The 27,285-nt window shown below is 38.4% G+C and overlaps 1 protein-coding gene across 2 annotated transcripts in view; it reads right to left on the reverse strand.

Moving 5' to 3' along the window:
• Nucleotides 1-27,285, reverse strand: part of AMMECR1 (AMMECR nuclear protein 1) — a 94,918-nt gene that overhangs the window by 35,233 nt on the left and 32,400 nt on the right. For both annotated transcript variants that reach the window (XM_057375385.1, XM_057375387.1), the window contains one exon: nucleotides 2,559-2,669. In XM_057375385.1, the coding sequence (XP_057231368.1) occupies nucleotides 2,559-2,669 (111 nt within the window). The remainder of the gene's footprint in view (nucleotides 1-2,558; nucleotides 2,670-27,285) is intronic.

Genomic DNA, 27,285 nt, shown 5'->3' on the forward strand with positions numbered 1-27,285 from the left:
CACAGCCAGAGATCACCACTAGAAATAAAGATTTTTTTTTATTGTGATCCTAAGGACTTTTCAGCATATTTGCAATAAAATTATGTGTGAAGGGAGTTGTGGGTATTTTGATTGCTAAGCAGCAGGGCATTTAAGAACAGCTATTTTTTGGTACCATTTTCCTGATTGAAAGCTGGGCCACAATGCCACAGAAGGTGCTGAAAAGGGTAAGAATGAACTAGACAAACAACCTGGTTCTGTTTATCCRTGCTGTATCTTCAAAATAACTGAAGAAAAGTGCCTCCCAGTGTGAAAAGAAAACAAAGTGAGCAGAATATCTGACTATATCCTCAACTGAAAGTTTTGGTCAAGTTCCTCCTTCTGAAGTCCATTTTCATCCTCCAAAGTCCAGTCATCCTCCAAAGAGTCCATTCTCATTTTATCTACTTTGCTAACTTCTGCCTTCCCTGAAGAAGTTTTTCCCTTTCAGGAATTGTCATATCTTCTGCAGGAGCCTATTGCCCACATACTGCTGGAGCAAGCTATAATGTCCTAGTTTCTGATCCCTCCTAGGGAGGCCTGTCAAGCTCCAAACTCTGAAAGCTCATGGATATTTCAAAGGTGCTTCTTTTATTCCTCAAATGCTCTCCTCTGGAAGCCCYGCACTTGAAAAGACTGTCCCCAAGAAGGAAATTGATGACAGGTAACCTTTCTTTCATTTTTTATCTAATGACTGAAAGAAGGGAACACCTTTTTTGTACATTCTGATATGAACTTTACATTTCAGTGGTCATAATTGAAGTCTGGTTGGCTTTTTTTTCTTTTTAAATTAGAAACATTTTAGGTACCATAAACAAAAAGGATTTACCATAAAAGATAACTAAATCCAACATACCACTAAATGTTTTATTTTAAAACAACTTATGTGTTCATGAAGATTTTTTTTAAAAATAGGTTGGTATATAGTTCCATTTTCCTCATCTTGAAAAATACTATCTATCCTCTGAATAGCYTAGTATAAAATTCCATAGCACGAGGTCATCCTGTAAATACTGAATTGAAATTATTTCAATTCCCTTTCATGTTCATAACTTTCCATGTATTTAGACTTCAGCTTTCAGAATTAGAAKGCAGTGACAGGAATCTTATAACCAGTTTTAAAAGTATTTAAGAGTACAGCCCTGTCTTGATTTGTGAGAATGGAAAAATCTACAAGGAACTTCAACTATTTTCTTGAGCTATCACCTTATTCCTTGCCTTAGGGGGAAATTTTCTGTACAAGTTGGTTGTTCTCAATCAGGCACTGTAAAGCATACACCTAAATGAAACACTCCAGTGCAGGGGCCAAGTTTTTAATTCAGTCTGGCTTGCTAATAGTTAAGATTTTAAGCCTTTTAACCTTCAACAAAGAAATTGCTTCRAATTTTATTAAAAGCTTCTTCTCATTGACCATTTTGAATGCTGAGGTTTTAAAGGACATAAGCAGAAAGATTCCGGAGCACATAATAAATAAACTGAACACAATAAAAGTAACTAGGTCTTTCAGAAGTCTGCAAGGACTCCAGGAGATGAGCAGTTGATTTTCTTCAAGCTGAGCAGAGAAGCATGAAATGAACTTCAGGCTGCAACTAACTAKGGAGACATGTAAGAAAGAACATGTCCCATTCTAATATTACTTAATGCCGAGATGGACAAGGCATTTTAACAGCAAGAGGAAGATCCTGTAATGGAGGAAAGCCTCAAATCTAAAGTGATCTGGAAGCACTAATTATTTTAAGTGACGACAATTTTAGAGGTCTACACATGCCAGCATGTAGCTTCTATTTTAAAGCACAATAAAGTCTATTGTAACTCAGAGGAACAAAATTCCATTGATTCTTTAGAGAATAAACATAAGAAAACTCTTAGAAAAAACAAGTAGAAAGCTTGCTACTAGCTCTAGTGATAAACTTATTAGTTTTCACTCTATGCAAAGGAAATGGAACAATATTAAGGTGAATGAATTTAGGTGTAGATCAAAACATGAAGGATTATGCTGCCAGGGAGTGAAGGATTATCATCACTTACCTCCCTCATCCAGAAGCTTCCCACTCAGGGGCTGGGATGTATCTGAAGAGTAACATGTAATGGAAATTTGTAGCATTAAATTAACTGCAGCTGATTGGAAGCACCTGATGGAGAAGAGGTGAGAATACCTGCTGTTTTAGAAGCGTGAATAGGATAATCCCCAAATCTGACTTTCTGGTCTTCTGCCCTGACATTAAATACTAAAGTTAAAATTTGTCTGAACACTGGAAAAATACTGTAATAATCAGTTACAATAAGCTACTRGAGAGTAGTTTCCAGACCAATAAAAAGAGAATAGGCTCAACTTATGGTTTTTAACTGAAAGCATGGTCTTATCATACCAGCAGTCAAATATCCAGGCAATACACTTAGCATCAAAAGGAGACACAGGTTTTTCATTGATCTGTACACTGACACAGCCAAAAAACCCAAAACAAACCAAAGCACACCTATCACCTCCTCAACAGACTAGTTAAATATGCAAGTCAAGGCTACAGAAAACAAATTCTTACCTAGTAAGTGTGTACTCCCTGAGTCCTGAATGCAGGTTCATGGCGGAAAAAGTACCTATGCATCCACGCAATCGTTTATCTCGACCGATCTTCCACGTTACAAACAGTGGGCTGTGTTAGGGAGGAAAAGAGAGACGTGATCACAGGAGCAATTTTGACAGTTGGGTGTGTAATTTCAACAACAGTGCCCTTCCATTTCAGGCAACAGGGGGCCAAATCTCTAAAATAACTGTATCTGATCAGGCCATAGCACTTAGAAATGTCCTGTTGAATTCTTTTGACTGTTCTAGAAACATTGTTCATGTGATATAATAGAAAATAAGATTACTGGAATAGTTTAGGGACAGAAGGAAACTGCTTGGTAACAGATCTGACATGCTCAGTGTACCTTACTGTTTGTTACCCATTAACCTTCTCCTGTGCATGGGAAAAGCCTCATCTTAGAGATCAGTACATAACAAACCCTTTATGGAAGGGAGAAACACCCCTGCCACACTAGCTATCCCTCTCTCCTGAACACAAGTACTATGGTCATTAACACTGCTGGCTAGAAACAGAAATCCTTGGAAGACAACAAAATTTATGAACATCTCTAAACTTAAAGAACTACCAGAGGAAAGGATATTTGCTCCCTGAATCCCAAGTTAGCATTTAAAAATCTCAAAATGACCAGGAGTGGAGGAAAATCTTTAAGTTGAACACACGTTCAAAGAAATACTAATAACCAACTAATCCATAAATTATTCAGAAAGAGGCACACCATGCAGCTCCTGGGGACCAAACCTTCCCTTGCAATTCATGAGCATTGCATCAATCAATATACAAGCCAAGAGAAAACTACACTAACTTGAATTTCTCAGAGGAGTGCCCATGGCTTCTGGATACCAATCCTAACAAACATTTCTAATGCTGAGATGAACAGGAATGTTTCAAGAAGAAAAGCATGTAATTTTTTTTTCCATAAAGGTGACTAAGGTGCATTATATAAGGAAGAGCACGTTTTATTATATGAGCAGATCTGTCACTGCACAAATGCACAGTGTAGAAGAGATGGAGGGAACTCTACTGGGGGTACATAGGGATGGGTACAGTTTGGGACTCTCAAGGAATAGGCCATATCCCTTTCCTTCTGCCATGCCATTTGCTTTGTCTGGTGTGGCATAAGATACTCATCCTGTGATGGCAGAAAAGGATATGYCTCAGTCTGCAGCACTAACACAGCAGCATGCAGTCCCCTCCTCACTGGCTAAAAGCTGTGACCACCTGCTGGTACAGCAACTTCCTCCTTACTTGCTTGAGCTGGACAAGTTTCCTTCTTTCAATGAYGATGAATAAAAGAGGAAGCTGAAGTCATAGTTTTCTTTTGGATTTCCTTTGATTTCTTTTTTACTGCCAYCTCCCCTCCCTTTTTTCAAGTTGTTGAATAAATACTGAAGASCATAAAGCCAGAAGGGCATATTACCTAACATTTAATAAAAATGTGGATTATTGCACTATTTGGCATTCAGATCAACAAGTGGCATTTTACATTTTCAAGAAAGGTATCCCAGTGACCCTTAAGGGTACTAACAAAATTATTAGATTGCAGTGGCACTGAAGCCACTCTCTCCCCTTGMACAGAAACAAGCATGAATAAGACTCAAACTGGACTTTAGGATTATTCTCTTGACCTTTATCTTTGGATTATGAGATTTATTAGCTGTAATACACTTAGTGGAGGGCTGTAATTCAGGGAAACATATACACATTTACTTTCCTTCACTTTCCTGTCAAAACTGAATTCCTTCTAGGATGCATCACCACTGCTACTTGAAAAGGACAACAGAAGACCAGAAAACTTTGCTGAATGTCAAATAGTACTGAAACATTTGCATACATTTTGAAGGTCCTTGTCAATGAGGACCAAGAGAAAATGTAGTTATATATTTTTGTACTAGTGGTAGCAGGAGTATAAACATACTTTTAAGTCTAAGTTGGGTAAATGAACCACCACTGGTAGCCATTATTGCCATAAAACACAAAATCTAACCAAAGATGTCTTCCCCAACCTTTCAACTTTTGTATTGCACCCCAGGAGCCACTAAAGGTACTGGGATGTCTACACAGAAAATCTAAGCCTACTGAACAGAATTACTTAATTACGATCACAGATGTCTTTAAAGTGTAATATGGACTACAGGTTCAGAACAGTCAGTGACCCAAGAGGATTCTCAATCTTCTCCTATTCGAGAAATAAGGCCGGAAGAGACCTTCAGGGCTCCTGCTATTGTAAGGAATAATTATATAATKCTGTTCACAAATGATCCACATTCTACAAGTTAGAAGTAGAAATAATGGAGACAAAATCCCGAACATTAAAAATTTGAAGACTGCCTCAAAAACTTGCTGAAGTTCAGAACCTCTGGAAACATTCCAATTTCCTGCCAAAATGTTTTCCCAGCTAGCCTGTACCTAGCTATTCTAGTGCCAATATTGTCCTTTAGTTTAAGTAGTTCTTTCCCTTCCTGGTTATTATTCCCCACAGTATTTATAGAAATTCACATGCCTCTTCAGATCTCACTTTGCTGAGTTGAGTGGGTTGTGCTCATTCAGTTTCCTCTCAAAGGGGACCTTTCCATTCTGACCATCACATCTCTTCTCAACACTTTTTTCCAGTTTAAATTTGCCTTCTTGAACACCCATTTTCAGAACCGCAGGCAAAGTTACAGAGGAGGATCTTGCACCGGAATTGATGCTTCTGTCTCTGAACTAGGAGCACTGACTGCTACATTTTAATACTAACTCTCACAGCCAAGCCTTCAGAGAACTTTTCTAGACTTAGTCTAAACAAAGACCACAGAAAACCTGCTCGTAGAGGCTAGACAAGAAATGGAAAAAAAGAGTATTTTCTTTTACTAGTAATGCTATTTTGCTTTTTATTGGCATCCTTGGTTTCAGGTGTCAGTTTATCTTCTTCAAGCCTGCAATTCTTCCCTTGTGTTTTAAAGCCAATAACCCGCAAATTAACTTGCTATCTGATATAACTGCAAATCTAAAGCTAAAGTACCAAACTCCACAGATATTGATGTCAAAAGCAACTAAATAAATTGGTTCATTTTCAACTTGAAAAAARCTTCTTTTCATTTGTTACCTGTTTTTCTTAAAATAAAAATGAGGGTTTTTTTGAGCAACACACTGTCATACCTAAAAATCTTCAGTAAAAAGCAGAAAAGATGGCAGATGTTTGGAGTCCTTGTTATCCAATGATGTACAGCAAGGATATGCATGGCATGCTAGAGACAAGTCTYCTTTTTGCCTAAGGAAGTTTGAAGCCACATATCCCACAAGAATCAAAGAGCGTACTGGATGGAGTGCTCTCACCTTTCTGTCTGGTTCCCTCTTAATGTAGTCAGAAAGCTGCAGATGTTGTTGTTTTTAGTTTAAAAAAAAACATTAATGAAAGCAGACTTTGCACTTTCCCAGGAGCTGCTCTAATAATCAGCTTCAAGCAGTTCTCTTGCTCAGCTCAGGATGAAGCATAAAAGCACAACAACTCCCAGCCTGGGAGTGAACTCTCTTGAACCAACAGGCTCTGAAATTAATTCGTCCAGCTTCTCTTTGTGGTGCCGGAACCTCTAATATATGCTGCTGACAGGGTTAACAGGAGTGCTGCAGAGCAGCCCCAAGTATCAGTAGCTGAAAGRTGGCAGAAGAGGTTTCAAACCATAAGAGAACAGAAGAAGAGACCAAATCCGGACTCTCTGAAGCCCCTGTAAACATGACAATCATTCTTCTATAAGGATCTACATTTTGATTTTTTTTTGTTTGTTTGAGAGCCAGACACTGAAAAAGTATTTCTATCTAAAATTATTTACAGGTGCCAAAGCAAATTCACAGGCAACCTGAAGATTATAAACTCACTATCCAGCCATGGCACAATTCACTATTTATCAAAAGGTCTTGTCCAGCTCTACTGTACATAGCAGAAACTGTTTCACTTATTTGCTATTGAGATTGTCAGGCACTACTCCATGAAAAACAGCTGATCACGTGTATTATTTTTTCCTTTCAATTGCAAAACTGAATTAAAGAGAGCGCTGCAACACAGAGTTTAAACTGACAGTGCTTCCTCATATACAACCACAGTCATCAAAAGGGGCATACCTACATAGCCTGTTCTCCTTGCCAGACTCTGAAACACATGCATGTATCCAACACCGTAAACACTGACCTTAAAGGCAAGCCAGAAAATGTGTGGCTGAAGCCCAGGTGCTTGGGTCACCCGATCAGTGCTGTCCATGTCACACTCCAGCTACTATTACACCATTTTCATTAATGAAAAAACTAGGACAGCCCTGTACTTCACTTGAGCATTAATCTGTTACAACTCCTGGAGAACTGGAACAATTCACACACAGGCCACAATGTATAAACCTATCTAAACATTGAAAGCAAGTATCAGAATAGTCTGATACATCATGCTTAAGAAGCGTGCTTAGGGCATGGAAATGTTTCACAACCAAAATCGCCTAAGCCAATTACTGACCTGTTGCTATACATTACAGAAAATATTTAGACTGAAAGCAGAAGTCTACAAGCTATTTTAGCAATCAGTCAGCTATCACAGTTAAGAGTCATCAAGCCAATAACTTACACTGACATCATGCAGAATGCACTGTTAAAAATATCTTCTTTCAATATAAAGCAGCGCTGGATACAAACTGCCTCTTATTTTTCATGAAAGTGAAGGGATCCTTGAAGTTCGGGTGTGGGAGAGAAAGCAAGAACTATGAATAAAYTGGTCTTGTGCTGGTACCACCAGTATGAAGTTTCCCTTCCTTGTTATGGATATGGAGGAAAAGAAAAGTCGGGAAGGTGAGAAGAACAGGAGAAAGAAAGGGTAACAGATGGAGAATACTCCCCTACTTTTATAAAAGATGAGTGAGAAATGTTTTTGTTTCATTTGAAGATTTCCAAGTAATAAAACATTGGAGGACTTTGAAGTGAAAAGGATTAAACTTGATGAACTGGAAGGTAAAATGATATTTAGATAGACATTTTAATTATAGTCATTTAACCACTACCTTTTATAACCAGAGAAGGTAAGAAAGCCTCTACAGCCCTAATGTTACTTGACACCCAGAGCTGTAGGATCTGACACTTTGAAAAGCAGCACACTCATCTATTTATAAGGCCAGAGTGCTTCCCCTTTGGCTCTGAGGATCTCCCAGGTCTCAGATGCCCAGGAAGTACTCAGAACATGCAAAGTGGCACTGCCAGTGTTTTTGTTTCATGTAAGTGAATGAGCTACCGCTCCCCAGTTCCAGAAATTTTAAGATTCATGTTTCTTAACATAAAGCTTACTCTGTCTCACTTGTGATCATGCTACAACTTCTAATAGCATTAAACCTTCACATAATACTRTTTCCAGCTAGAAGCATCTGGAGGAAAAGGAATTCAAATTTGTCACTGGAAGAGTCTGCTGCGACCCCTCACAGGTGCAGTGCCAGCTCTGCCAGAAGCACAGAGTAGCCTCCCATCTATAACTGATGCACTCAACTCCGGCACTCTCTCAACTCCTGCACTCTCCAGGCTGTCACAATTCCATGAGCTCTCATTACTGGATATAAGAGAATACAGCTCAGGAGTGAAGGAGGCAGCACACAACCCCGATAGCTTTATCAAGGACACATGCACAGACCTCTGAGGCACAGGAGCAGGGCAAGTGTGCTGGTATGTTGGAAGAATCTGGTTTGTGATGAAAGGGGAAACTACAGAACTGGTCAACAACCACAAAAATGTCTGGTGTCTTTCTCAAAGAGTCATATAAGCACAGAATGTGGGGCAAGGGCATTTTAGCTCACCAGATATATTCCAGGAAAAGTCTGGTGAGACACAAGAAAGTCAAGACAAGAATTCATGAACCTCTAAAGGAGAATAAGGGAGAACAGCAGCCCTCCATCCAGATTTACAGAAACAGGATTTGGTAAAAGTCGACAATCAATACCTAAAGTTTTCCAGAAGCCAAGAGAAGCAAGAAAAGGAAGTCAGTAGCTATTCACAGGAGCTCAAAGCTCCTTCCACAAAGCAAAAGAGCACAAGTTCATAAAAGACTGACAATCACTGCAATACAACCACTTAGAAAAACTGCAGAAGATACACAGAAAAACAGCAAAGCAGAGGAAGAGGCACAGACAATCAATTTGCAACATATGAATATTAATACTTATAGAGAGAAAACCCTTTAAGGAATATTAAACTGAGTCGCTTCCTTGAGGCTCAAGGTGCTCTTCAGTATTTTCTGGATCCAGAATAGAAACCAGTTTCTTCATCTCAAGCTCAAAGTGACTTCTGAAGTGAAAATTTAGAGAAGCCCATACATTATATTTTTCCTGTTATAAAAGCAAATATAAAGTGTTTTTTTAAGCTATTTGCAAACAAAAAGTTCATTTTTTCCCTACAGTGCCACTTAACACATATTTTGATATTAGTTGTTGACGGCACAACTTGCTTGACTAGTTTTACACAGTCAAAAGAAGAATTAGGTACTGAGTAAAGTTGAAAATCCATTTCCTGCCTGTGTCCAGTCACATATAACTAAGAAATCTCAACTTATTAGGATAACAACATCATCCTACTAAATCCGTAAGGATTGGAGCATGTCAAGCAGAGATTTCCCCAAACATTTATTCTATGATAACATTCTTCTTCCCTGTGGGAAACATGCTGAGWTTCTTGAAAACACGTTTAGTCAATKAARAAAGTTCATTACTGCCAGTGCATGGTGATCCAATCACAACCTACTGGCTTCAGATGCCAGAAGCAAGAGCTGCAATTTTTTAGATTTGAAATACTATACAATTACTGAAAATGTTATTAATTACTYCTGAGGGTACAGCATTCATTCAGTCATTCTCAGGACTAAATGAGCTACTCTTCCAACTTTATTATTTCAGAAATCAATGTTTAGAGATTGACTTCTTTAGGTCTATAAACCACTTAGAATATTCGGTGGTTTTGCCGAAATTGTCACATGCCCTAGAGAGAGCAGCCTCAAACCTGAGCTGTTAGGTGTAAATTTGYTAGCAAGTTCTGCTTATCTAAGCAGCTAATCTTAAGGAAGGTCAGAAAGCAGCTACTATTTTAAGAATATCTAGTTTAAACAAGAGTATAATCAGGGTTAAAAATAAAAGGACTGCTGCCTGGTAGGTCATTTTCTAAAGTGAACCTGTAACACCTTAATCAAGGTCACATTCAAAATTCATTTTAAAAATTGACATAAATTCACAAATACARCCAGACTATGTGTCTGCTCCTTCAGCTGCAGCATCAGAGCTGCWTTTCTTGTACACTGTATCACATGAGCTCAGGCAATATGGGCAGCATTCGAGAAAAGAGAAGGTACAAGTAAACAATATATAAGGGGATGACAGGAAATTTTAGGAATGCCGAGACCAGATGCTCAGTCAGACAGGACCAACAAAACGTCCAAGCAAATTACAAACGTCATTATTTTGCACCTTCTCCCTTTAACTCTCAAAGGGCAATGCCTCAAGCTCATGATACAAATTGAGTTTCTATGACATATGTTCCTAAGTTTGCTGTTCACTTYGCTAAAATAAATATTTACATGTAACAAAACCCAGAATATCTCAGAAATCGCAACCTTGGTTACTTACAACTTATTTAGCATTGCTTAAAAAAAAACACTGCTTTGAATGTCCACAGATCCTCAGACCGCACTTTCAAGAAACAACCTTCAAAATCCTAACATTCTCCATAGAGATATTTCTCAGGGCAGTACAGGTGGCAAGTCAGAGCACTTAAGTTTAGAGTGCTTCAGGTCACAACACACCTGGAAATTCCTCAGGATGGCACCTTCCTTACAGATGAACTAATTACTCAACTCATTGCTCAGAGCTACTGATTAATCTTTAAGGCCTATGTACCTTGTTTCAAGGTGAAACACTTGAATTTTCCTGTAAAATTGAGTATTTCTTCCCCAAATTCCCAACGTTATAACTCGACTGGATATAAATTGAGTTTGTACAAGGGACTGATGTTTCACCCAGCTGAGYATGCACACACATTACCAGTTCATCAGCTCAGACTGCTTCAAATTACAACACTTCAACAATGTTCCAACAGCAGCTCATGTCTACYACAAATTCCAAGATCATCAAGCTATTTTATGGTAGGTATCAGCAGGTATCAGGTTTATACATCTGGATAGGTGCTAAATCATTAAGTTAACTGAAGTCATGTAGAATTGAGTATTTTTAGAGCATCAAAGCCTAGGGCTGTACTTTAGTCCCTAAAGCCATTTTTATCTCAAAGATACTAAGATCAAGTTAAAAGTAAGCATCCCACAGAGATCCTCTGCAGTTAAACCAGAAGTGGTATAGACATGGCTATGCTATTTGAGAGGGTTTTTTTTTGTTTTTTTTTTTTAATTAAAAAATAAATAAATAAAGCCTTAAAAATATTTCTAACCCACACAGCTGTAAAAAAGCTTTCCAAGTATGACCCAAGTATTAGCCAATGCAGTATCACAAGGTTATTCCAGCACCTTGGCTGCTGATCTTAGCAACAGTAATGTTAGCATAGCCTTTATGTTTACTATTTCTTGTCAGAATCATCCCTGCAACAGGGAAACCATTAGTCATTTCAAACTGAAAATACTCTTTGCAATGATGAAGAACAGTGGCATGAAGCCGTCACCCACACAACACCGGGAGGGGAGGACATGATTAGAGAGTAGATAGGAGGAATCAAAAAGCAAGGAAGAATAAAATGGAAAATTCACTGAGCCTCAAAAGACTATAGAAGTGAAGGAACTGTGGGRAAAGAAAAGAGGTTTTCACCTTCCTCTGAATGTTGAGTAGAACATGTCTCTTAGTTTTAAACAATAAAAGCCAACAATGTAGAATAGAACTACCAGAATGGGACGAGGGGCTACAGCCTCTTTACGACACAGCCCTTGTGATGCCAAGGCTCCTCACCAGGGTACTATCACAATACTTTCTGTGATCATGCACACCATGATCCCTTGTTCTTCCAYATTTACCTCTGACTAGCTAGTTTAGCCTTCTATCTTGCAAACTTCTGCTAATCCTATCCAAGTCCTGATCAGCAGGGTAAACACACAGAAACCTGCTCTTCAAAACCAACCAACCATCTCTATTTCAACACCAAAAAATTAAAAGACAGTAATTAATCAGCTTTGCCTTTTAAAAAGGCTTATTGTTCCATACATAGTCTTTTCATTAAAGGTGCCAACAAGTCTCTCAGCACAGGTCTGGAGCAATGCAGCTTGAAGACAGACATCCCTTGACTAGTTCCAGGCGAGCATGTTTATCTGAGCAGTACAGTGCCATATGCGTGAGAGCAGATAGGATGGCTSTGCACTTGGCCTAGATGATTCTGGCTCTTATTAGATCAGGAATCAGGAATTGCTGAACTGTACACTGTTTTGTAACAAAGCCATAAACATGTAACACTCCTCTGATGAGCACTACCACCCTCACAGAATTTGAGATGTGACAAGGTATTACAGAATAAGCGTGTACTCCTGCCTCCATCACACTCTGAACTCAYTACATTTAAAAATCTGTTCTTCTGCTCATTCCTGTATTTCATGTGTTTTTAGGCTTTCTTTCCCTTTCCCCACTCCTTCCATCTCCTCTTCCATTTCTGTCCTCCCATCATCCTGCTCATACTTAAATCTCCCTTTGTAACCAGTTTTAAAAAAGGTGAGGAAGAAATATTGTACTACTCAAGTTATTGCATTCTCCATGTGCATTACAAGTCAGAGAGAAAGTCCTCAACCCTCACTAATTAAGTTWCTATTTGTTTCATATATTCTGGAACCTTCATTTTGATTAAAACTTCYGGGACATTCAGCATGTTCCCAAAAAAAACTCAGCAAAAAGTTATGAGAAAGTGAGTTTGAGTTTTGAAATGCAGACTTTAAGGTTCTTTGGAACTTCTCTTATCAAAGTAACACTTAATCTTTCAAGACAGTACRCATGCTTATTAAACACATCCAGGGTAAGGGCTGTAACTCCAGATAAAATTCTGCTCTAATGTCAAAAGCACCCAAGAACAAGTGTCACCATATTCTAGGTTATTAAGGCACCATAATTTGCAATATTTGATAAAATTATGTAACAACATATATATTATAGAACTCTTCACATGTATGCTCTGACCTAMTTAGGCAATTCTTTTTCCCCAATTGCACAATTATGAACCAGAGCAGAAAAATCAGACTTTATGAAGTTAATAGATCAATTCAGTGYYATTACAAATTATTAGCATTGTTACTTCAGAATCTGCAGTCATCTGATTAAGACTTTCTATGGGACATATTTAAATGTTCTGAAGAAATATACTTTTGTTTCCTTGATACATTTATTGTTAGTCATCCATCATAATTATTTTAATCAAATCAAACTAACTTCAGATTATACATTGAAACTACTGGTTTGTTAACAAAAACTATTCACAAAGCAAAGCTGGTATTTCCTCCCTGGCTATTTCTACCTTTCTCATTCCCTAGAATTACACTATTTTATGTTCACTTAGGTAGCTATTGACAGAAACACCAAGAAAATACTGTATTTGAGGCAATAAATAATTCATATGAAGAAACTCTGGCTACACTTGGAACGTTTCAAAGTAGACAGGTCCCAGTCAAAGCCATCATCCCACCCAACTTTCAAAGAAAGTGAGCAACTTAAAACCACATGCGGCTAAAAATGAGCTTGAAATATGTACACCTTAAACTAACAAGTCTTCAAATTAACAAGGACTGGTGCTACTTATCCTCCCAAAGCAACACTATGGAGTCTCCTCTCCAAAAGCAGCAAGTAGTCCTGAATTAGAGATCATGACATTAAAGAAAAATATTTAAAAGGGTGCAAAAGAGTCAGCCTAATAACATAACYGGACACTTTGCATGTCAAAGTTGAAACAATTTCAGGATCATCAAATATCTTGGGTATAGTTTGTGATCATTCTAGTTATAGACTGCAATTGAGACAAAATATTTCCATCGAAAGCATTTTCCTTTCAACAGTAATTATTTTGCAATTAATGMTTTGAAAGGATTCAGCAGAAATCTCTTCTAAAATTCCATGAATGAATCCAAACCCACATGCTTTAACACCACCTTATGAACTTCTACCCAGAACTTCTACCCCATTAAAGACCAGAAGACAGTGCTAAAGAAATCAGATAAGAATATCCCCAGCTCCCTTATTTTTATTTCCTTAGAAGCCACTAGCAAGAATGCAGCAAACATTAGTTTTGAGGCACTGGTATAATGTTTCCCCTTTCATCATCAGCAGAATGACTCAGGCATAAATTTAGTTTTGAAATTTGACAGAGAAAAAGCATTTTCCAAGCACCCCAAGTCTGGAAGCTTTGTACCACAGGATTATTTCCATTCTTTTAAGACAGAAAACAATTCCATGCTCACCAGAAGTTACTGCCTATTCACTACAAACCAGAAACCAGAGGATATTGTTTTGCATAGATTTCAGACAGCACCTTAACACACTACTCCCACCTACAGAGTCCACACATACTACCTTAAAAGAGAGTCTGCTCTCATTGCCAGTGAAGATACTGAATTTTTCACTCTGATTACTTGCCAGTGACCATTGGATTTTCACAAATTGGTTTATTTTTTGTTCTGCTGAAATATTACCTGAAGCAGTTACTAAAGCCATCAGAGAAAACTAAGAGTTGCAGTTCTTATAAGGTCACACAAAATTTTATTAGAGCTATAACTGGGATTCTCCTGCTACAGACGAATCATAACTTAGGTTTTAATGAATTTCAGCTAACTGTGAGACACAGTGTTCTTTCAAAATATTAGATCAGTGAATAGAAATAGGCAATGCTATGTATGCAATTTGTTCTGGAAAATAACTTTGTTAATTAAGTTCAGAYACTTTATACATACAAGACACTAGGCATAGTCATAAAGGCATCCATTTGGACCTTTAAAATGCTCTCTGTTAGTTGCCAAATGCACGATGCATGCTGAGACAGAAGCACCTAAGGGCACAACATAAACAGATGAACAAACAGTTTATGCCAATAACTTAGAATTTGCCAAGCCTGTGAGAAATTAACACACAGGAGTTTTCTGCTTAAGTGGAACTTGGTTCAAAGGATTGAGAAATATTTAAAGAAACTTAAGGAAAAAAATTGAAACTACACAGGATTTTTTATAGCAGTAATGTGTTACAAAACCTATATGCCAAGGTGTCAGCTGACAGGACAGACTGAAGTGCAGCCAAATATTCAAAATTATTCCTTTAGAAATCATTGCTCCATCTCACTTTACATATTTGTTATGCATAGGAACCATGCAACAAAAAGATACATTAGCATTTACTTTCAAATTTTTAGAATTTATTTTAAAAACATTTAACTTTGAAAATGTAGTAAACATTCAATTATTTTGGAGGTGGTTTCAAGAAGCTCACCATAATGCAAGAGGAGACAAAAAACAAGCCTCAGAAGAATCTGAATTTGCTCTGTAATTCAGACTTCGATAACTCAACAGCTGGAATAAATTAATTACTATTAAATCCATGCATTCTAGATTGCACTGTATTTGTACAGAATTCAGCTATGTAATTTAACCAATGAGATGACAGTTTAAAAATAGTCTAAATACGGTGCTGGAATTAGAGCCAAATGGAATTTATACTTTTTATAAAGACACAATAAAAGACAGCACTTTTAAGGTGGACAAAGATGATCCAAAATCACAGAGTTCTCACAGGTTTGAAAGTGATGTCTATGGAGACTGGATGCTTTTAAGTAAGACAGACATCTGTCAGTCACCATAGGTACAGAACACAGGATATCATACCTTCAGAAGAACTAGATGATCTCTCATTGCCTTCCCMCCCCTTAAATCACTAATGACTGTATAGAGGGTTGAGTAACAGTGAAGTCCAGAGCTGTTGCTTAAATAAATAAGACTCGCCCTCTCCTCCCATCCCCAGATAGCCTCCTCTCTTGCTCTGCAATGAACATATGTGATAGGCAAACTGATCTRGCTAAAAATACCTCTCCTTTTTCCCAGTTTAACCTAGACCAAGTTTGTTTCTCTGCTTTGYTTCACTGTGCAGGGGCATGCACAGGGATGTCGGCCCAAAAAGATGAGAGGCAAAAGGGGCAGTGAAAGAGGGCAAACATGATGACTCCTTACATCTGTACCTCACAAGAAGAAACACATGCAGTACAGCTTAAACAACAGGGAACAGCGGTAAGATTATTAAAGAGAGGTAATTACTTTCATGAGGACAGTTTATACTGCTAGAAAAAGCAGAGGAGCTTTCAGACACGTTGTTGCTTTAGCAGATTATGCAAAGCACAAGACCGAACAAAACTGGTCGTGAGGTAAACATAACCGTGCTAACCTTGAACAAGAACACATTTAGCACTCAGGCAACAGAGAAGTGTGTTAGCAACAAGCCAGATGACTGGTCACTGATGCCCTTGGAAGAGGAATACACTGCAGTTAGTGACACGATGCAGTAATACACAGAACCAATACTGAGGCCACAATTCTCAGKAGGCAGCAGACATGGCTTAGTTGCTTTCAGACACCCAAGGTAACAGAGCATTGTTTTCTGAGCAAGCATACTGCTTACTACATGCTATCACCAGCCATACAATTAGACAACCCATAAACACAGACACAAGCTCTAGTATAGGAAATTATTGGAGGATACAGAAGCATCTTTACAGGCTTCCTCTGTGGTTACAATCTTCCAGCAGCATCTTCCATTGGCCATCCCTGGGGCACAACTAAGCAGATCCTCACTGGAGACATAAGTTCTCTCACTGTTCTTATCAAACAGAAGTTTACACAAGTACAGAGATGCTGTCTGCAATTTTGCTTCCCAAAAATGCATTTTTTTTCCTATTTGAAGACTGACAATTTTAGGGTTATGCCTTCATTGTGAGAGAACAAATCTAAGAAGTTTTGAAAAGCCCACTACCTCATATGAACCTCACTGCAGTTTTATAACATGTAACAAGCAATGCCTTGAACAAGGCTCTTGTGTCACCTACTTGTTTTCCCTTCCATGCTTCATCATACCTTTTGCCATCTCTAGCCTTCAYGTGGACTTAGGATGGGTCAAACAATCTACCCTCTGTTTTCTGTTGAGGTAGGAATCCACCCTGGAGTAGACACACATAGGACTAGGAAGAAGCAGGTGTGGTTATAACATGACTTTACACAAAGCTCTATGTATTTGTGACATCTGACAATCAGCTGGCACTGCACCCAGCACATGGAAAGGCAGCAGCCTCACAGGGCTTCTACACTGAACATTGACTACTTGGTGATTCAGCAAAAAAAAAAACCCAAAACCAAAAACCCCCCAACCAAACAATCCAGTCCACTGAATCCACACTCGTAATAGTAATATGTGGAATCAAAGGATGGATTCTCTGGAAAGTAAACTCAGGGTGATGAACAAAAGAATTACATTCAGGATTTCCACGGTTTTACTCTCTCAAGTGCTGCCAGATGCACAGGTGAGGCTGAGCYAGGAAGTCAGTGATACAGACAGCAAGGACTTAGGCATGATGGGAACAGGAAGAACTTGTTAGGCRTGCACATTAGTCATGCCAGAGTCAGCCGGACTGGCATGCTAACAAGACTTTTGGAGCTTACAAACAGTTCTACACATCTGCTAGAAATTTCGTAAGTAACACATGGAAAGCCCAAATGYTTGGCCTCACCTGACACCCTCAAAGGAACAAGGATCTTCAAGATCTGGTGGAATGAGAAGAAACCAAAACAGGATAATGCTGAGAGCCTACCAGCTTACTCAGCCATTCCAATGGGAATGACAAACAACAGACAGGTGGGGAATGGCCCTGTCTGTGAAGGTTATATAAACATTTAATGGCACAAAGTACTACAGGAGAAGGGAAGCCCAATGAATTTCTTATAGAAGTCACACAGTGAGGTAATAAAGATGCATCATCAAGTAAATTATGAGTTCAGAAAGAATACAGAGTTTCAATTTTAAGAAAGGTAATAAAAACAGGCAACTGACATCTCCTATTGTAACACAACTCATCAGAATGGCATGTAAATTTTTTCCCCCTCCAAGGGGGGGTTAATGACTTTTACCTTGAAAATTAGTGCTAGGACCTACATAAAAGATGAAAATTTTGGTTTAGTTTTGAATGGTACACTCAAAAAGTTAAAGAATAAGGAAGCTGCACTGTAACTGTGCCTGCAATGCAACTCTAATTCAACACTGCAGTTGAATACAGTGAGACAAAAAACGACTGGCCCATGGATAATTAAGGTTAAGGGAACAGTGTCAAAAAAAATTAGTAATTCTCTCAAACCTGTTTCCCCTCAAAAACAACTCAGACAAACCAACTCAAAAATACACAACCCTAAAAAAAGAGAAAAAAAAATTACAAAAAAAAAGCAGACAAAAGCAAACAAATGTCTGCATTAGGAGATCAAGTAAAACATCATCACAGCTGGAAGCAAAACAAAAGCAAAGACATACATCAACCCCTGCAACAAAATCCTAGATACTGCATGATTAAATAGGAAAGTTAGGGAGCAAATGAGAGATCAGCTTTTAAAAACAGAAAGATTGCCTAATGAGAGCAGAAGAGATTAGAAAATACATGGTAGGTCAAAAGTAAACAGGAARTGGAACGTAACATGTCTGGTTAGCACCTTGCAAAGCTATTTAACTACTTCAAAAGCAGGAAACCAACCAGAAAAACCAGTGGGATCTCTTGCAGACCAAAATGAGAAAAGGAYAGAGGACTGACCAGCCCAGTGCAGRGAAGCTCAGCARAACATTGTTCCCAGTATTTACCAGTGAAGCAACTGGGGAAACATTCACACCTATCTTTAYAGTATATAGGTCAGAAGGATGGGTCAATTTGAAATAAGTACARGGGAAGCACTTGGCTGAACAGACAAGTCAGTCACAATTCACTTGGACCAGCACAGGCCTTCATAGGACAGTTCCCAACCTGACACTGAAGAACTGCTGGGCAACAGGTTGCCAGTGTAACTCCAGAACACACGAAAGACTGACACTACAGAAAAGCAAACACAATTTCCATCCCTGCAAAGYAGCAGCAGATCAGATCACTGAGCACAGACAACCAGCCTGCTGGAAAGAGTAGACACAGCTTCTCTGAGAGGAAAATCCTACCAGGACCACAATGCTGGTGGACCCCCCAGGACCCCCAGCCCCCTACTGGTGCCAACTGACATATCCCTCTGTATTTGGTGGAAGCGATCCCCCAGGACCATTTTGAAAAAATCCAAACTGGTAATCTTCAGCCACCCAAAAGAGGCTCAAGACTTCCTGTGAAAACCTGCACATGGCTCTCCTACATACTGCAGGCTTATTCATCATCTTAAAATCATGATGCAAAGCTTTGCTGTACTTTGCAATGTTTGAAACTACATGCTTAAAAGCAYCATGATGCACCCAGATGAACTCAACAAGGGGGAAAAAAAAAAAAAAAATCACATAACCCTGTTTAGCCTTATATTCCAGCCTGTAAGCTTTRTTCTGATGTCTGGGGAATTAGATGTAGGGCAAACAATTGGCAATGCTGTTAAYAGCAGAATCACAAAAGAAAATCTGTTGTTATGTGATTGGTTTTTCTTCCACAGCTTCTGGATATACTGGCAGGCACCAATCTACCTGCTCATGGTGCCAAAGCYGGAAAAAGCAATTGAGATGAGACCACAAGAAAAAAAAATTTCAGGTTGAAACACAAGTACTTCTTTCCACTATCCTCTCTAGCATGGCTGCGGACAACAGCAGGCTTATAGTCTCAACCAGGAGTGCCGTTACATTCTCAGAGCAGAAGAAATCCAGGTTAAAACAATTTGAGCTACAGTTCTTGGCAGCCTAAAATTAATACTGGCTGGTTGTAAGGGTCCCATCTCTCTCCAGACCACACGGGAAGATCTCATCCCTTAAGCCAGCTCTGGCATTTAGCATGCTAAAAGACTCAGCAAAAAAGTCTTAAAACTCAGCAAAAAAATAACCTAACAAAAAGCAGCAGCTGACTTATCAAGCAGAAACAGCACAGSCAGCATACACTGATCAATGCAAGTAGTTCAAGGGAGGGTGTGGGGCACATGTACGAGAATGTTTTGTCTGCCCTGGACATGGAGTCTCATCCAAAGTTTTCATTTAACTCCCATTACTTCCCCAAACCAGCAAACTACAGTCAGAGCATCAATTATGCCTGCAATASTCATGGTACGTGAGTGAAGTCAGATTGGGAAACTGCGCTCTAGTTCCATAATGTCATCCAAGTGGCTCACAGGACACAAACACACTGTGTGAGATAGTCAGCTATTCTACACTACCAAGACTAAAGGAAAACAAAATTCTGAAAGACTAAGAATTAATCTCAAAGAGACTACAGTGTTTCCACAACAAAGCTTAAACATTTCTTTCTAAAATTAAATATTCTCTCAAACAATGCATGAGATGCAAACAGTCTCTCATAACTATGTACGGARCACCTTCAGTAAGATCCCTTCCAATGTCAAAACTGAATTTCAAAAATCATCTAATCAGACTGAAAACTCTGGAAAATAACCAGAGCACATTTTAATTTTGACACATTAAAATCTGTGTGGTCATGTTTTGTTCACTTGGTATTTTATGAAAGCAAAAAGCTAATGACATCTTCAAATTAACCTTGAAAATGACACATTTCTGATTAATACAAAATTACAACTACACTGTACACCAGTGAAGTATATATATAGCCTTTCAAAAGTAGTACCAGGAGTGCTCTGAAAATACTGCATCCAACAGCTATGCCACAAATGCATATAGCATTTAATTTAATATAGTATTAATTTCCTGGTTTTGTTAAAGACAGTTATTTGGTATACTACCAAAAAGCTCCAAACCAACTCACCCCCTGTGAGCAGATCCCACATAACCATGGTTCAATCATTCTAGGAATTAGTTAAAACAGCTGCAGACCAAATCACTGACCCAAAYAGGAATATTATTTTGTTATTAAATCTGTATATTGACTAACCAATGAAGTTTCTAAAGGTCAAACCACTGAAAATTTATCTTTATTAAAAAAAAAAMACCTAAAGATTTAACCATCCTAATGCCTATTCATTTTTAAAATCAACATAGGAAGGGTAGATGGCTTGTAAAGGACTATGAAAAAGGATATAAATCCCTTGAAAACAACAGAGATATCCAAGTTGCTCCTTTTCAGATTTGTCACTGCAATGTTTCAAGGTGTTTTCACCTCTTTCAAGGCAGAGAGACCTCAAGGTGAGCCTGTTACTCCTTTTCACAGAGACTGTGCTCCTAYACTGCTCCATTTCTTTGCTGTCCTTAATTGCTGTGCAAATAAAAATGCATTTTATTAGGTGGCTGAAGTCAAGCAGTAAAGTCTCCAGTATCACTACTCCAAAAAAATTACTGCTTAACATACACTTTGTTTGCCATTTGAATCCTTCCCTTGAGTTTTATTTTGGCAACCATTCTTATGAAGAGCAAAAGACACTGCTCAGAAAACCAATATCCCCATTCCCTGTTCAACATGAACAATTACTGAGTTATGGTTCAGWTCCAATTCAGTGAAAAATTATTTATACACAACATTCTCCAAATTCATTACCTCCACAGAGCTCTGTTATTGATCAATGTTTGCTTCTATTCACCTCCACCTCAAGAAAGTCATAAATCTTACTCAAATCAAAAGAAGGTGGAAAAAAAGATAAAAGTTTCTCTGAAAAAAGGTAAAAGTTCCTCTGTCAAAGCAAAACAATTTATTAGAAACAGCCCTCTCTAAGTAAGTTAGTACCTGCTAGACCCAACCAGACCAGAGAGCATCAGCGTGGACATCTCAGAACGCACAGTAAAACAAGTAATCTGCTCAAAAATAAGTTTCCCACTTTCTATCACAAACTGCCTTTAGAGAGTTCATCTAACAGTCCTTRGAGATAATAAACTTCATCTACCACTATTCTCCAAAAACAATCTTTCTTATACAAGAAAAGCACCAGGGCTACAGTTTAAAAGATTTATTCCCATATTCTGTATAGATACAGAATTTGCTGGTGACAGCACTTAACTTCATGTTGGTCATATCAGTGGATCATTACTAACTACCATTGCTGCACATGAGGACATGAACAACTTGGCAATGACCACAAGTGTCAATTAAAAAAGCAAAAGAGGAATTTTCAGGCAAGAAATAAACAGACAATAAGATGATATGGAGAAGACAAGCTTTGTCACATTATCTTGATAACTTGAGAGTATGGCAAAATTACTCTCTTCATTCTTAAAAACTTCACCAGAAGACTTCTCAATCTAGAAGATATCACCAAAGCAGAAGCAACCAAGGGACCAAGATTATTGCCATCTATCAGTCCCCTTCCATAGGAGAATCATGAGAAGCTAAACTGCCACACTGATGCCTAAAGCCCAAGTCCACTCCAAAGAACTCAGAGGGACCTTTTACACTATAGACCTAGTAAACTTACTACCAAAGGCAATGTGTCATATATTTCTTATCATAAAGTAATCACAATCTATCTAAACTGTTTGAATTGCTTGCCCCCACTAATCCTATTACTGGTAACAATAATGCCATATTGCTCCAAAAAGTAGAAACTTTACACTATAAATCTAAAACTTATTCACATCTTTTTATATATTTTTGATCTTCTAACAGTAGTGGCATCTAGTTTAAAGAGTTAATTTGTGTCCCTTTGTCTTTCTCTTCCTATACACACATACATATGCACACACAAAAACATATACATACATATATATATATATCAGTATGTATACACATATATGCATACATGACTCCCCTCAATCAAATTTTGTACCTTTTAGTAATTGCTCTGTTCTAAAGCACCCCAGCTCTTTTCATCTTCATTTACAAGCAGATCTCACACTTCCAAGCACTCTGGCTGTCCTGCTCTGCAAACACAAAATGTCTTTATCCTGAGAGCAGCAGAACTATAAACTTTTACAAGTTCCCAGACACTCTTTTACAACTGTATTTATACTTTTCTATTCTTACTTTTAATTATTCTTTAAAATAGCCACTTRTCCTTTATATATCTATAGCATAAGGAACACTAAGTGGTAACTAACAAGTCAACCGGTAATACCAGAAAACCATTAAGGACAAAAACAAACTCCTAACTTACAGAATCAGTTTTTATGTGCTCCTGAAGCTGTTCTAAAAAAAACTGATTTTCATTCCATTTCTAACAATATAGCGCTCCAGTATTTCAATCATTCCTGMAGAATTCTCATTCTCATCTTCCTTCCAACTTCACTTCAATAAAACTTCATTATAATCTACAAGTGGGATGGGTGGGGTCTTGGAGAGAATACTGGTAGAAGACATCACTTCTGGCTCCAGATATCCCAAACTGCAAATTCCAGAAGACAAGAAAAATATTKAGGAAAGTATCATTATACGGTCACYGCYTGTACTTCCTTGCCACCCCACCTTTTCTTTCTGCTCATCTCCATTTCCAACACTCAGTAAATCAAGAGATCCTGTCTCTCTACACAAGCATAGTTTACTGGCTCTAGCCAGTTACACATGGAATGTGTAACCATACCCTCCTCAAAGTTTCAAAATGTCGTTAAAAGAATGGTGTTCATGCAACTTGAACAGAAATACAAGATGCAATATGATTTTTGGAAGCTCTTGTTTTCAACTTGTACTAGCAGACTTAAAACTGTCTGAACTATTCTTAGGGAAAGGATTCACTGAACAGTAGCCCAAAACATGAAGGCAGATATCGTGACTATGAGAACCCCAAATGAAAAAACTATTCTGAAAAAAAAATCCCAAATTCTGTGACTTAACTGAGAAGTAACAATAGCCTTTAAAGGAGTCAATATGAATACAACTGTGATTCATTTCAGATATAATGGATTACAGTCTTTAAAAAAGGAAAAAAAAAGGAAAAAAGAGAAGTGTATGCCTCCAAGTTGCCAATTTAGGCAAAAATATCCTGAGCTGAGTCTGGAGAGCTTCCTGGCAGGGTAATCCAGTCAAAGGAAAGAACAACTGCAATAATAGCCAATTTCTCTCTACATTAACTTGACAAAGAAAAGTAGGTTGATGTGCCTTATTTTTTACATTAAGAACACAAGGTAGAGAGATGGAAGATCTCATCCAGGTTCGTGCACCATAATCACGTGGCCAGGAACAAAACATAGCTCTTCCAAACTCCATAGCAGTGATTCATCTTTAAGTCCCACTTGCCTCCTCTAATAACTTGCACACAGAGAAGTCGGACAGAACCTGCAAAGCCCCAGAAACACTCAAGAGTTCCAAAGCCATTCAGTGTTTTTAGGTAAGATTGTCTTTCTTTTTCTTACTAATCCAGTCACTTGAAAACAAGTACAGGTCTTATCTGTGGAACCATCTGAACATTACTGATCTCTCTGCAATGGCCTGTTCCAAGAGATTTCTGGCATCTCCAAACCCCTAAAACTTAGTGCCAAGATGTCAAMGACCACTCTGAACTGACCTAATTTTCTCCTTTAGAGCAGTTTCCATTAAACATACCACATAAAATGACAACCAAGRAAGTGTATGAGGCTTGTGTTGCTTAACTCTTGGATGAAGGTCTGCCATCCATACATTTATATGACCACTGCTCAGAGAAAGAGTATGTATTTCACATTGCAGCAGCAGAGTGCTCATCATGCTCCTCCAGCTTCATATCTACCCTGTCTACTGTAACTATTTCAGCTCAGGACAAGCAAGAATCTGCTAATGCTGAGCATCTCAACACATTTAAAAAAGAAGAAAACATATCCAAATTAGCAGGATGGCATAGGGTACTAGGTAGTCTTTGAGCAGGTTATTCCAAGACATTTACACTACATATGTGAAGAAACTCAACACCTTGAAATCCTCAAAAAGAGGGAAAAAAAAATAGCAGCTGGCACCAAATGCACCAAACAACCTGAAGCACAGATTTCAGATTCTCCCAAAAAGAGGTATTGCTGGGAGGTACTTTYTGCAGTAGCTTAGATTTTCTACCTTTAAAGCTCAAGCTGTGCAAACACAGCAAACTGCAATGATTCATCCTTGAGGTGAAAAGAGACCACAATGGTTAASTGTACACAGGAATACTTGTTTCACTTGAATCTTTTTCTTGTGAATTAAGAAAAAGGTAATTTGTGTTCCATTTATMCTTCTTTAAAACATTTCATTTTTAATGCTTGGGTTCATCCAGTGTTCCTTCCAAATGAACAGCCCCAATCTTTATATATTCTCTCAACTTTTAGTCCCAGTGTTTTAGAGGACTTCAGGTACTAGGGTGGGAAATATCCCATGAGAGATTTCTGTTACCTGCCTCTTCTCTACCTGTTTATYTTTCAATTTCAGTTGAACTGAATCAGAGTGAGAATCCTGCTCCTATTTCTTAAGGAGTGAAGTTTCAACACTACAGCTTCACACTGTATCACCACCTTAATGGGGCTTAGTTTTAATATTACATTACCATTTGGTTCTTCAGAGTTTGGGTAATTGCTTGCACAACACTGTACCAAAAGAATTTACCTTCTATTTCTTGGCTTGCAATTTTTCATTTGGGCCAGTGGTTTGCTGAAATTTTGYTCCCCTCACACTTATGCTTCAATTGCAATTACTCATCTCCCTTCAGGCACTGCAGCAATCTTTGAAGAGGGCTTCTTCCCTCACTACACCTTTTCTGTGGGTTTTTCAATCACTCGCTCAGCCTCCAGCACTCTCTCTGCAGAAACACTACTTAGAGAACATTGGTGCAGCACTTTCTTTGCCTACTTCATGTGGCAGTCAAAGTACTGAGGACTACAAAAATGTTTTTTCTTCCTCATAAAGGTCCTTACAAGGTACCTCTGCCAGCAYATAATCTTCCTCAAAAGTCAGTCTTTCAGCAAGTTTATTTATACAGAAAAGAACAGCTTTGCAAACTTGCTATTGATTGGCACCTGAACTTACCCTTGTGCTCAACTACTGAGTAAGGAAAACGGCATGCAATCGTTATATTCTGACAGTCATCTGGAAAAAGGGGCTGGAAGCAACCAGATTTACTTAGATAGCCCACACACATGTCCACCAATGGAGAATCACACACTTTTTTTCTACATTAATACACCTAAAACTCATGAATTCTTGAGCTTCACCCATACAATTCTTACCTCTGTACAAAGTGCCACATGGAAAACAAGGAAAGTATTTTAACGGAAGTAATTCTGATGCTAAAAATAAAAAATTGTGACTGATCCTTCACTTCCTTTTCCTTCTGTCTCAAACTTGGCCTCCAAGTACCACTCAGTAAAGCAAGCAGCTTCACAGATGCTGGAACCCATCATGTGCCAACAAAGCCTGGAAAGGAGACATCTTTGCTGGCAGAAGGGGGAAAGGATAAATTACAGGAGTACATCTATGGTGTGTGTATTACAATCACTACAGCCCGAGGTCCAACCCTGCCAAAGGTGCCCAGATTTCAAGCTAATAGAAAGAAAAGTATAAAATGAGATTTCATATACCATTAACGATTGTGAGAACTCCATCTTTATAACACAAGAGTGCTCTGGGAAGACGTACAATCTCTATATGGCTGCTGTCCCAGTGACCTTGCCACAACTCCACGGAGCTGTTCTGTGTTCTGTAAGATGTCATTCTCATGAAATTAGCACTTTAATAACCTTGGCTGCAAGTACTCAGTGTGGCAAAGCAATATCCACGTACTCACAACAAGCACTGCCTTCCAGGAAGCTATCAAASCCCAGTCAGATTACAAAAACTTAAGGCATGGACACAGACGTGTACGCTGTTAGAGGACACTGGCTTGTGAAGAGATGACACAAAYGCAAAAAAATAAATCCCAGTAAATGTGTTTCTGGCCAATGGAACAGGGAGATACCACACTTCAGAAATGAAGCTCCTTACACTGATACGTTTAGTCAACACCCCCCCCAGTTATGAAAATGAAGGGCTTTTTAGAAGGTCATACAAGTAGCCCAGGAAAGATGCTGACTTGTTTATAGTACTGGACTGATAAACAGCCCAGCTTTTGGTCAGTCAGCATATACCACAGCACTATTAAACAGTGAGGAAGTGCAGCACTAGGATCAACTCATCAGCCATATTCCATTTGAGAGCTACAGCACTCCCAGCACGCTTTGTTTTCAAGGACATGTTTTTGAGAATTTGTCAACTAMCCACAGTAGAGCTGCCCCACCTTGTTATTTAAATGCAAACTTTGCAATGCTAAGCTGAGTACCAATCTTAATAACCCACTCCTTAGGAGCATAAACATCATAAAAAAAGTCAAGCATTTTCATAATGCTTTGCAAACGAGGGTCAGGGCCTGACTGAACTTGTTTTGGCCTCCAGCCTAGCAACAGTTTCTGTATTCTCTGGTAAGTCTACTATTATTTTTAAATAATTTGCATATTTCCTGCCTTCTATGGAGACTCTTGCCACAAACCACCACTACAYAGCTCAAACAACTAACACTGCTACTTCTGAAGACAATAATTTGATGCTACAGAAAACCTGCACTTAACAGTAAACAACTACTTGAYGTAAAAACAGACAGCTTCACATACTGAGCTTCCCCCATTAATTATGGCATGAGTTTTGAGAGAACCAGAAACTATGGACTAAATATATATATAATATA

The sequence above is a fragment of the Malurus melanocephalus genome, unplaced genomic scaffold (genome assembly GCF_030028575.1).
Source record: "Malurus melanocephalus ecotype Western Australia unplaced genomic scaffold, MMel_1.1 scaffold_247, whole genome shotgun sequence".
In the NCBI taxonomy this organism is placed as follows: Eukaryota; Metazoa; Chordata; class Aves; order Passeriformes; family Maluridae; genus Malurus; species Malurus melanocephalus.